Raw genomic sequence first — 13,135 nt, 5'->3', positions numbered from 1 at the left:
CTTTCTTTGCAAGGACACTCAAAAGCCTGCCATCCATGGATTCTGTCAGTGTTTTGATCTGTTCACCATCAACATTGCGTGCAGCAGCAACCACAGCCTCCCAGACACTGTTCAGAGAGGTGTACTGTTTTCCCTCCTTGTAAATCTCACATTTGATGATGGACCACAGGTTCTCAATGGGGTTCAGATCAGGTGAACAAGGAGGCCATGTCATTAGATTTTCTTCTTTTATACCCTTTCTTGCCAGCCACGTTGTGGAGTACTTGGACGCGTGTGATGGAGCATTGTCCTGCATGAAAATCATGTTTTTCTTACCTTGCAGACTTCTTCCTGTACCACTGCTTGAAGAAGGTGTCTTCCAGAAACTGGCAGTAGGACTGGGAGTTGAGCTTGACTCCATCCTCAACCCAAAAAGGCCCCACAAGCTCATCTTTGATGATACCAGCCCAAACCAGTACTCCACCTCCACCTTGCTGGCGTCTGAGTCGGACTGGAGCTCTCTGCCCTTTACCAATCCAGCCATCTGGCCCATCAAGACTCACTCTCATTTCATCAGTCCATAAAACCTTAGAAAAATCAGTCTTGAGATATTTCTTGGCCCAGTCTTGACGTTTCAGCTTGTGTGTCTTGTTCAGTGGTGGTCGTCTTTCAGCCTTTCTTACCTTGGCCATGTCTCTGAGTATTGCACACCTTGTGCTTTTGGGCACTCCAGTGATGTTGCAGCTCTGAAATATGGCCAAACTGGTGGCAAGTGGCATCTTGGCAGCTGCACGCTTGACTTTTCTCAGTTCATGGGCAGTTATTTTGCGCCTTGGTTTTTCCACACGCTTCTTGCGACCCTGTTGACTATTTTGAATGAAACGCTTGATTGTTCGATGATCACGCTCCAGAAGCTTTGCAATTTTAAGAGTGCTGCATCCCTCTGCAAGATATCTCACTATTTTTGACTTTTCTGAGCCTGTCAAGTCCTTCTTTTGACCCATTTTGCCAAAGGAAAGGAAGTTGCCTAATAATTATGCACACCTGATATAGGGTGTTGATGAAATTAGACCACACACCTTCTCATTACAGAGATGCACATCACCTAATATGCTTAATTGGTAGTAGGCTTTCGAGCCTATACAGCTTGGAGTAAGACAACATGCATAAAGAGGATGATGTGGTCAAAATACTCATTTGCCTAATAATTCTGCACGTAGTGTATATATAAAGTATATAGTACATACATAAAAAACAAAGCCCTTGTTCCACGACATTCAACTAAGAGTGCTGTGTGCATATGTTATGTTTTTGTATGTGTAGAATTGCTTTATATACGTATATGAATTTAGCACATTCTATGTAGCACTTTACAATAACTTGCAGCTTTAACTCAATGTTATACGGATTATTCAAAAGTTTACATTTTGGTTCCTGTTTTGCTTCTTTTGTTGTATCCTCTCCACTAGCCAGTAGAGGGCAGACCTGTCCTTTATTGCTTTGTTTAAGCAATACTAGAAAACGTGCTTAAACCAGCTCTGCGCTCTCCTCCCCCTGGCTCAGTGATTCACCCTCCCATCTTTCTTCTCAAACAAAGAAGAGCTGCTGCTCCGAGGAGAGCCTTGTGGATGATTATATTCTTCAAATGGATTATCTTTTTAAGAATATGGAGATATAAATTGATATCCCTCATGTAGCTTGGATTACACAGGATCTATATGACATCAAATATCAAGACAATCATTTAAGATATGGACATCAAAGGCTTTTGTCAGTGCTGGAAATGGCAAGTAGTCTGCTCCTTTCTCCTGTGTAGCTGGGGCTGGGTCTCTGGGCAGCTTCATTATTCAATTGTTGAGGAGTCTGATCCAGGGACATTGGTGGGAAATGTAGCTCAGGATCTGGGGATAAAACGTGCAGAGATCTCTCAGCGAAGGATACATATAAGATCTGCAAAATACCAAAAATATTTCAGTGTAAATCAGGCAAATGGAGGGTTGGCTGTGAAGGACAGGATTGATAGGGAGAGCCTGTGTGGATCCAGTCCCCGCTGTTTACTGCAGGTAGAGGTTGTGGCTGAGAATCCTGTGGAGCTTTTTAGTCTAGAAATAGAGATTTGGATATTAATGATAATTCTCCCACATTTTCATCAAATTATCGCATTATAGAGATCACAGAATTAGTAGCAAGTCCTGGTACTCAATTTTCATTAGAGATTGCAGAGGATTTAGATGTTGGTGTTAATGGTGTCAGTCAGTATACATTAAATACAAATCCTTATTTTTCACTGTCTGTGAAGAGTCGTAAGGATGGAACGCTTATCCCTCAGCTGATACTAGAAAAGGTTTTAGATAGAGAAGAAAAGAAAGAACATGACCTTGTTCTCACAGCTATTGATGGAGGAGAACCAGCCAGATCAGGGACCTGCAGGATAACAATAGTTGTGTTAGATATTAATGATAATCCTCCAGTCTTTAATCAGTCAGTTTATAAAGTCAGTATCAGGGAAAATCTGCCATTGAAAACTGTTATATTAACATTAAATGCCACAGATCAGGATGATGGAGCAAATGGGGAGATTCATTTCTCCTTTGATGACCACACATCTAAATCTGCTAGAGAAATATTTTTGCTAAATGAGCAAAATGGGGAGATCTATACTAAAGGAATTCTGGATTTTGAAGAAAAGAACTTTTATGAATTATTTGTTAAGGCTACAGACAAAGGATTTCCCAAATTGCAGGGAAACTGCATAGTTCATGTGGAAATAGAAGATATGAATGACAATCACCCTGAAATTATATTTACTTCAGTAGCTAATGGTATTCCAGAAAATGCACTATCTGGGGATATTGTGGGCTTTATTAATGTAGGAGACAAAGATTCTGGGAAAAATGGAGAAATAAAATTGAACTTATCACCAAATGTGCCTTTTAAAATAAGATCCAACCAGAACCAGTTATGCATTAGTCACAGATGCAAATTTGGATCGAGAGGAAACCTCCCAATACACTATAGAGCTGACAGCCTCTGATTTAGGGTCTCCTCCGCTATACAGTAAAATAAGCATCACCCTCAGTGTGTCAGATATTAATGATAATGCTCCAGTCTTCACACAATCCACCTATAATGCTTTCATTAATGAGAACAGTGACCCTGGGTCTCTTCTATGTACAGTATCTGCTACTGACCTAGATGAGGGGGTGAACTCTGATCTGGTGTACTCCATAGTGGAGAATCATATTGATGGCTCCTCTGTATCCTCCTTTGTCTACATTCATTCTAATGATGGAAATATATATGCTCAGCGTTCCTTTGACTATGAGCAGATTCAAGTTTTACATATTACTATAAAGGTAGAAGACTCAGGATCTCCACAGTTATCTTCCACTGTTCCTGTCTTTATCTTTATTCTGGATACAAATGACAATGCCCCAGCTCTGTTGTATCCAGAGCATTCTGAAGAACTCATTGTCCAAGAGAGGATGCCAAAGTCTATAAGTGCTGGATATTTGGTGACAAAACTGTCTGCAGTGGATCTGGACTCTGGTCACAATGCCTGGTTGGTGTTTACTCTCATTGACCCCATCAATTATTCATGGCTTCAAGTGTCTAAACACACAGGAGAGGTGAGAACTCTTAGAGGATTACAGGAAACTGAGAATATGGAGCAACAACTTGTCATTTCTATCAGTGATCAGGGGAGTCCTCCATTATCTACCACAGTGACTGTACTTGTCATTATAGTAGATGAGGTTATAGTGGAAAAAACCAAAATCTGGTGACTTCCTGACAAATTCCAAACCCCCATCAGATATGACTCTGTATTTAATAATTTCTCTAGTGGCCATCAGCTTAGTCTCACTTGTTACGTTCATGATATTATTGGTGAGATGTCTGAGGAATGACACTTATGATTACAGCAGTAATTGCTGTTTTCGTGGTGGATCTCAATCCAAAGGCTACACAGATCAGTATCAACCAGCTCTTTACCTAAACACAGACGGGACCTTAAAATATATGGAGGTCAGGATGGTTCCTCCAGGATCTGAGGGGCAGAGTTACCAAACTCATTTACCTCCAGCCTCAGAACAACAAGAATTCAGTATTGTGCAGCCTTTAAACTTCCCTCAGTTAAAGGATATATATCAAGAAGCCTCATCTGAGGGGAGTTGTTCAAATGATCCCAACAATGTAAGTGGAAGTTTTATCTAATTTCCTCTTTGTTTGTTTTTTATCACTTGGGGAATATAGTGAATCAGCATTTTGAGAAACAACCAAAAATTGAAACTAATAGGAATAAATATTTTCCATATATTTTTTTATATTAGCCATATTCATAGTAATATTGTGGACTGTATATTAATACATATTTGGGGGGGGGGGCATTTATCAAACTGGTGTAAAGTAGAACAGCCTTAGTTACCCATAGCAACCAATCAGATTCCACCTTTCATTTTGGACAGCTCCTTTCAAAAATGAAAGGAGAATGCTGATTGGTTGCTATGGGCAACTAAGCCAGTTCTACTTTACACCAGTTTGATAAATGACCCCTTAGGATCTGCTTTTTTATACTTTCTAATGTTTTAAATAAAAAATAAACACATTTGATTTGATTGATAAGTGTTGCTACAGCTAAAAATTATGCAGTTACAAAAACCAATGGGGTTCCAGATGTGATTTTTATAATCGCTTACAATATGTTACCTGTTTTAAAATCAATCTATCCAATTTTTGTTTGTACTATTTCCTTTGCTATTCTCTATACATGAGGTTCACTCTGTTGTTGTAGGTTTTCAGACTACAGTATTTGGATACAGATGTAGCTGAGTTAAAATTGACTCTGATGACACATGTCACAGTTTTATCTTGTGCCATCTTTTGACAAAAAACATTGAAATACATTGAAAGAGATAGTTAAACTTTTTGTGCCACTTTTTACTTAACGCATTAACCATCAGGTTTAGCTCGGTTACATCTGTATATTAAGTTACTTGTTGGGCTTTAGAGGTTTTTTGACATCCCTGTATTCTTTGTTACATTTTATTAGTTTTCAGAAATACAGCTAAAGTAAACAATCTTAAATGCAGAGATACATATGTAAAAGCTAAAGTGATCCACAGTTTTCCAGCTCTATCATACAACTCTTAAGAAATACAAGGAAGAGCTTGATATTTACGATAGCAATGGAAACTGTAATTACACATATAGAAACGTGGTTGCATAGAAAGAGGGAAAGAGGGGATTGTTTTTCTATATGTACTTTTTCGACACAGGTGTCTGCTTATGCAACCAACCACTTGTTGAACTTTCTTTCTTTAACCACTGAATGGGCAATATTTGATTGTGTTGACCATGCTGCATATCCCAATATGAAGGGAGCTAAAATAGTGCTTTTTATAATATTGTGGCAAGGAAATCTATTCTCCAAAAATAGTAATTCCCTAACCCACCTTCTCTTAGACTCTTTTTTCAGAAATTGCTGTTTTTGTTCCATATGGGCTGGATTATTGCCACATTTTAAAAAGAACGTAAAGTCAAGGCCTTTTTTACATTATGGGAATCTTTCATACAGACACTCCCCTCAAGTATTAAACATAAATTATGTGCCTAATTTCAGTTCACTACCTAGTATCTGCAACAGACGCTTTCCTCTGGTCCATCAGTATGAATGTCCTATTATACAGTATATTTTGTAGATGATATTTGGTTTCTGACCACTATTCACATCTCTCAGAGTTGGCTGCATGTGCCGCAAATGTTTTCCTACTCTCTTCCCTAACCTCCCTATCCCCTAACCCCTTTCCCTATCCTCAAGCATATGATGAGATGACTATTTCTACAAATAGCCTTTAATTATTTTGACATATATGTTAGGTCGCATTGCTCTTGAAAGGAATTTTTTCTTTGACCTCTAGAGTGTATTCTAGAGTGTATTGCATTGCTGCTTTTGTTACTTATTGCTATAGAGATTGATCCATCACCCCTAGTTGTCACTGTGTTTATTTTGTGATTGGTTTTTTTTTTGTCAATTTGAATGCAAACATCAATAAAAACATATTAAAAAAAGAGAGAGAAAGAGATATTGGAAACAAAGAAGAGAGAGTAGGGTGAATTGGGCTTGCTTGTCCAAATGTATTAATGGGCAATATATCTAGCTAGATGATTGGATATTTTAATACTTTCCCCTCCAACTTTCAGTATGGAGTTGGAATATTCTCTGTGTGTAACAACCAGACTTCTTTTAGATACCGATAAAAGACATAGAAACTAAGGTGTCTTTGGTCATTTCCTCAAAGGGAATATTGAAGGCATAGCAAAGCATGAACAACACACTTAAATTGTCCCTGTGTAATGAGAAGAGAAGTAAAGGTAGCTTCAAGGAAGATATATGCTAGATGTGCAAATAGTCTTTTTGTATGTAATAGCTATAATAACAATTTTAAAGCGGCTCTGTCGCCAGGATCAACCCTATTAAACCAGACATACTGCCTAGTAGGGCTCATCATGCTGATTAAAACAATATTTTTCTTTTGTCTGTATGATAAAGAGCTTCAGATAGAAATGAGATGTGCTAGCATCTACATACTCCTTTCTAGTATATAGTAGGAGAGCAAAATAAGACACTATGAACAACATTTTTTTATTTTCATATACTTTTTATCTTTTTATTTTGTAACTTCATTTTTATCTATGGTACCAATGGGATTGTAGTCTCATTGAACTAATGTTTTATTTTTCATTATGTCCCTTAGGATTTAATATACAATTTAAACCATTTTATGCTACTCTAAGTCAGCAGTGTACTCATGCATATATATATATATATTTGTACCTTTGCATCAGCTTATTGAATCTTCTGATAAACCCGGTAAAGCCACCTATGAACTCGATCTTTCAGAGCTGTGGTTCGTGACTATTGGCATCCTTGCTCCCAAGACAACGGATCACATGACCGCACAGTTGCAATCACGTGACCTCCACGTCACACGCAGGCGCACTCACCTACTGACGACGGTGGTGTCTGGGTGACAACCGCGTGTGCGCTGACCTGCGGGTAACGAACTAAAGTAACTGGCCTTTCAAAGGCCGCTTACCTTTGTGGTCACATGACAGATGGGTGTGTGTATATACACAAAAGTAATCACAGCTGTTTCAAAGCCCATAATGCTAATTTTTTTATAATATATATGCGATCATGTGTACATAAACAATAGAACCTATTTTAAATTTGTAGTAGCTTTTTGATTTATAGAACCAATCCTGCCCTTTGGTTGACACCTGGGGGCGGCCCCTCCCCAAGCGGGAGTCTCCCAGGTACATCTTTTTGGTGTTTTATTTGTATCTTTTTGTGTTTTTCATCTATAAATACCCACCTATGTATTGTACCTATTGTGTTATTGTGAAACCTGATGAAGGGGAAGTTTTAATCCCTGAAACACGTTGTTTCAATTAAACAAGAAGAATTTCATCCATTAAGATCGTCACCACGGGTGATTTTGCGCCGAAGCAGAACCTCTCTCTTTCCACTGCAAGAATCCTTTGGGGGACTGGACATCCTATCCAAAAGATAACCCGGCGTGAAGGTCTCAGTTTTATATAAGCTTGCAGTAGGGTTGTGCCTATATTAGCACAACCCTATAAGGTTAGCCGCCAAAATCCTCACTTTATTTGTTTAATTGTATGACCATACTACCTTATTGTGCCCCCCCCTCCCCCTTTTTCTCCCTTTCTCTATTCCCCCTATCCTTTGGAGGGGAATTTAGATTTGTCCCCTTCCTAAGAATTAATAGAAGGGGGAGTGTGAAGAGCTCAGGGGGTGTTACAAAGCAGTGCTCAAAAGATTCAGCCCCGCCTCCTGGTGCTCCAACATGCTGAATTCCTTTTAAATAAAAACAGATATCTCTGCAGCTATTTATCGTACAGCTTTTAATCAGCACAATGAGCCCTACCAGGGCGTATGTCTGGTGTAATAGGGTTGATCCTGGCAAGAGAGCCTCTTTAAGTGATGTTTGTTGTCAAAATTGTGATATGTTAGATTCAACTATTCTTGTTTTGTTTCTGCTTAGGATATTTTTTATAATATAAAAAATAGAACTTATTTCTACCATTGCTTCATCATCATCTTAGAGTCATAGAGTCAACTATCACTATAACTAGTCTTTTACATATGTTTCCTCCAAGACCCTCTTATGTCTTCTGATCGATACGTCCCATTCATTCTCAGGATTGTTAGGGGTTCAAGGGTTCAGACCCATAACAATCATAAGTTGATAAAATATCCTAGTGACATCCTATCCCTTTATTAGTTTGAAAACTCTTTAAGATGGCATGACATATCTCTTTCTATAATCTAGCACTTTTTAATTTTAATCAGCAATGAGCTATAAAACACAAATGTAAAAAAATGACTAAATGACTATATCTAGATACTAGTCTGCACTAGAAGGATTAATGAAAAATATTATATATCGCCAAATAGTGACACCTGTCTTCTGGGCTACTCACAATTCTCCAAACATTCTAAAATAAATTATGACTACTTTCATAACATTAATATGATTCCTTTTGATATTTGGTGATTTTATCCATCAATTTAATTATGTATCATATCTAAAATATCATCATTAGAAAAGTTAATTTGCATGGAGATTTCCTTTCTATCAAAAATTCTAAACTAAAAACTCTAGAAAACAGACTGAAAATATTAGATAATAATAAAAAAATAGATCATTACTACATTGGTGCATTGAATTACCTTTAGCATGTGCAGTTCTTACTATTGGTCCAGTAGAGGGTAGACTTGTCATCCAGTCCATTATTTTAGCAGTACTGGAGAATCTGCTCTTGTCAGCTCTGCGTTCTCCTCCCCCTGGCTCAGTGATTCACCCTCCCATCGTTGCTCTCACACAAAGGATAGCTGCTGCTCTAAGGAGAGCACTGTGGATGATTATTTTCCTGAAATGGATTGCATTTTTCTGGAGCATGGAGAGATAAATTCATATACCTCATGCAGCTTGGATTGCACAGGATCTACATGACATCAACTATCAAGACAATTATTTAAGATATGGACATCAGAGGCTTTTGTCAGTGCTGGAAATGGCAAGTAGTCTGCTCCTTTCTCCTGTGTAGCTGGGGCTGGGTCTCTGGGCAGCTTCATTATTCTGTTGTTGAGGAGTCTGATCCAGGGACATTGGCGGGGAATGTAGCTCAGAATCTGGGGATAAAACGTGCAGAGATCTCTCAGCGCAGGATACATCTGAGATCTGAAAAATACAAAAAATATTTCAATGTAAATCAGGCAAATGGAGGGTTGGCTGTGAAGGATAGGATTGATAGGGAGAGCCTGTGTGGATCCAGTCCCCGCTGTTTACTGCAGTTAGAGGTTGTGGCTGAGAATCCTGTGGAGCTTTTCAGTCTGGAAATAGAGATTCTGGATATTAATGATAATTCTCCCACATTCTCATCTGATGATCGCATTATTAAGATTACAGAATTATTAGCAAGTCCTGGTGCTCGATTTGCCTTAGAAATTGCACAGGATTTAGATGTTGGTGTGAATGGTGTCAGTCAGTATACATTAAATACAAATCCTTATTTCTCACTGTCTGTGAAGATACATAAAGATGGAACGCTTATCCCCCAGCTCATACTAGAAAAGGTTTTAGATAGAGAAGAAAAACAAGAACATTGTCTGATTCTCACAGCTATTGATGGAGGAGAACCGGCCAGGTCAGGGACCTGCAGGATAACAATAGTTGTATTAGATATTAATGATAATCCTCCAGTCTTTAATCAGTCGGTTTATAAAGTCAGTATCAGGGAAAATCTGCCATTAAAAACTGTTATATTAACATTGAATGCCACAGATCAGGATGATGGAGCAAATGGGGAGATTCAGTTTTCCTTTGATGACCACACATATGAATCTGCCAAAAGATTATTTGCTTTGAATAAGCAAAATGGTGATATTTACATTAATGGACTAGTGGATTTTGAAGAGTTAAATTTTTATGAATTATCTGTTAAGGCAGAGGACAAAGGATCTCCCATATTAGAGGGTAACTGCATAGTTCATGTGGAGGTAGAAGATGTTAATGATAATCCTCCTGAAATTACGTTTTCTACAGTGACTAATAATATCCCAGAAAATGCTCCATTAGGAACAGTTGTTGGGTTTGTAAATGTAAAGGATGATGATTCTGGAAAGAATGGGGAAATACGACTGAACATATCACCAAATGTGCCTTTTAAAATAGGATCCAACCAGAACCGTTATGCATTGGTGACAGATGGGAATCTGGACAGAGAGGAAACCTCCCAATACACTATAGAGCTGATAGCCTCTGATTTAGGGTCTCCTCCACTATACAGTAAAATAAGCATCACCCTCAGTGTGTCAGATATTAATGATAATGTTCCAGTCTTCACACAATCCACCTATAATGCTTTCATTAATGAGAACAGCGACCCTGGGATTCTTCTATGTACAGTATCTGCTACTGACCGAGATGAGGGGGTTAATTCTGATTTGGTGTACTCTATAGTGGAGAGTCAGATTGATGGTTCCTCTGTATCCTCCTTTGTCTACATTCATTCTACTGATGGGAACATATATGCTCAGCGTTCCTTTGACTATGAGCAGATCCAGGTTTTACAAATCACCATAAAGGTAGAAGACTCAGGATCTCCACAATTATCTTCCACTGTTCCCATCTTTATCTTTATTCTGGATACAAATGACAATGCTCCAGCTCTACTGTATCCAGAGCACTCTGAAGGCCTCATTGTTCATGAGAGGATCCCAAAGTCTGCAAGCGCTGGATATTTGGTGACAAAACTGTCTGCAGTGGATCTGGACTGTGGTCACAATGCCTGGTTGGTGTTTGCTCCTATTGACCCTGTCAATTATTTATGGTTTCAAGTGTCTAAACACACAGGAGAGGTGAGAACTGTAAGAGGTTTACAGGAAACTGAGAACAGTGAGCAACAACTTGTCATTTCTATCAGTGATCAGGGAAACCCTCCATTATCCACCACTGTGACTGTACTTGTTACTATAGCAGATGAGGTTGTAGTGGAAAGACCAAAATCTGGCGACTTCCTGACAAATTCCAAACCCCTCTCAGATATGACGCTTTATTTAATCATTTCCCTAGTGGCCATCAGCTTAGTCTCACTGGTTACCTTCATGATATTATTGGTGAGATGTCTGAGGAAGGACACTTATGATTATAGCAGTAGTTGTTGTGTTCTCGGTGGATTCCAAACCAAACCCTACAAAGATCAGTATCAGCCAGCCTTGTACCTGAACACAGATGGGACCTTAAAATACATGGAGGTCAGGATGGTTCCTCCAGGATCCCAGGTGCAGAGTTACCAAACTCATCTACCTCCAGCCCTAGAACAACAGGATTTCAGTATTGTTCAGCCATTACATTTTCCTCATTTAAAGGATGTATCTGAAGAAGACTCATCTGAAGGAAATTTACTGAATGATCCAAACAATGTAAGTCATAAAACATATAGTCTGATATACATATTGACTAGTTTAAAGGCATTTTCTGATTGTTAAAAGTTTTTTTACAACTTTGAAATATTGTTATAGTATGTTGTTAAATTCTTTTTTTTAGTTAACCTTGATTTACATATAACTATTGTGGCACAAAGCAAATAGTTACAACCGAGGTCCTACTTTACGTTGCCACTGCCCTTGCTGCCATATAGGATCATGTCACTACTAAAAATGGTATATAATTATTTATGGCCTTTTCATTTAGACAGCATGCAACATAAAATTTGAAGTCACATTCTGTTATCTATAACCTTCATTGGCAGAACTTTAAGCTCCTGTGCCATCTGTCATTTAGATTGCCAGTGTTTTCTTGCTAAGTAGAGTGGCCTTTGAGCTTCAGTTTCCAGAGACTACTGTTACATATGTAGCATTCCCTGTCTTGTCCTCCATGGTGCTCTTTGCCATTAACGTAGTGTGCCTATTTTTTTTGTGCAGCATAAAACTCATTTACTTTGTATGAGATCAGAAAACACAAATATTGAAGGATGATTTACTGTAGCTCACCTATGGCCCAGATAAGGATTACCACCTTTGTAATCCTACAGTCCATACAGTTATGCCCCTTGCATGCTATAATATTATTTATGCTTGGAATTGTGAAAATAAGAGATGGGGTCTGATAATATAATCGGCATTATATTACATTTCAGTTTATGTATTTCTGTAAATGTATTTCTGCTGTGCAACTTTAATGATACTGTTCCACCTTTAAGGCATTTATTGTGAATTTAGATCTTTATGTTATACTGCATATGAATATTATATAATAGCAACATTTTATTGATTTGGTCGGTTGGGATTTAGTGATGAAATATCTTTTATGTAGGTATCTATTTGCTTCATGAAAATTTAAACTTTGAGAAAATATTTGTTTATATCACTATATTCTGACCGCCATAACTTTTTATAGTTATATCTACTGACCTTTGTGAGGCTCAATTTTTGTGGGACAATCTGTAGTTTGTATTGATACCTTTTTGTAGTATGTGTGACTTTTTGATTACCTTTTTTTTTTACATTTTTTGGGGTAAGAGAAGCGCAGAAAAAATGGCAAATTGGCCATTTTGACCCTTTTTCCCTGTTATGCCATTTGCCATATTAAAAAAAAAATATTCTGTCACGTTGATACCCATGATGTTTATATTTTTATTATTTATGGATTTATTTTTTTATTCTACGGAAAGGGAGGTGATATAAACTTTTAAATTTTTTGTGTCATTTTTTATATATTTTTAAACTTTTTTTAAACTTTTTTATGGTTTTGAAGCTCATATTTATGCCTACAAAATAAAAAATGTTGATCACGGCATCTGAAGGCTGTAACGAATGCTATCGGCATTGTTGCCAGTTACGGTGTTTAGCCACAGGTCTCTGCAGTTTGAAACAGCAGAGAATCACTGGCCATGATGCCCACTTCACGCATGAGCGGGCTCCTTGTTTGCTCATTGCTCCAGCGCTTTATATGTACAGTGCTGGTAGCGAAGGGGTTAATATAGCATTCATCTTATATATAATTATATTTTTTAACATCCTAAAGGAGTTTGATGGCATATATACCTTTTCAATTTTATTAAGCTT

At 37.9% G+C, this 13,135-nt stretch overlaps 3 protein-coding genes and 1 pseudogene across 12 annotated transcripts in view; all 4 read left to right on the top strand.

The window, feature by feature from the left end:
* Positions 1 to 13,135, top strand: part of LOC122928287 (protocadherin gamma-C5-like) — a 369,082-nt gene that overhangs the window by 162,776 nt on the left and 193,171 nt on the right. For 2 of the 10 annotated variants that reach the window (XM_044280982.1, XM_044280974.1), the window contains exon 1: positions 8,897 to 11,491. The exons of the other annotated variants lie outside the window; for them this stretch is intronic. In XM_044280982.1, coding sequence (XP_044136917.1) covers positions 9,050 to 11,491 — 2,442 coding nt within the window. In that variant the 5' untranslated portion in view covers positions 8,897 to 9,049. Of the gene's footprint in view, positions 1 to 8,896; positions 11,492 to 13,135 lie in introns of those variants that run through there. 10 annotated transcript variants of the gene reach the window in all.
* Positions 1 to 13,135, top strand: part of LOC122928290 (protocadherin gamma-C5-like) — a 203,558-nt gene that overhangs the window by 8,245 nt on the left and 182,178 nt on the right.
* Positions 1 to 13,135, top strand: part of LOC122926009 — a 401,881-nt pseudogene that overhangs the window by 206,569 nt on the left and 182,177 nt on the right.
* The window catches only part of LOC122928291 (protocadherin gamma-C5-like), a 237,847-nt gene that overhangs the window by 42,550 nt on the left and 182,162 nt on the right, over positions 1 to 13,135 (top strand).

Source organism: Bufo gargarizans, chromosome 2, assembly GCF_014858855.1.
Source record: "Bufo gargarizans isolate SCDJY-AF-19 chromosome 2, ASM1485885v1, whole genome shotgun sequence".
Lineage (NCBI taxonomy): Eukaryota > Metazoa > Chordata > Amphibia > Anura > Bufonidae > Bufo > Bufo gargarizans.
This window is presented reverse-complemented; position numbering and strand designations above follow the sequence as displayed.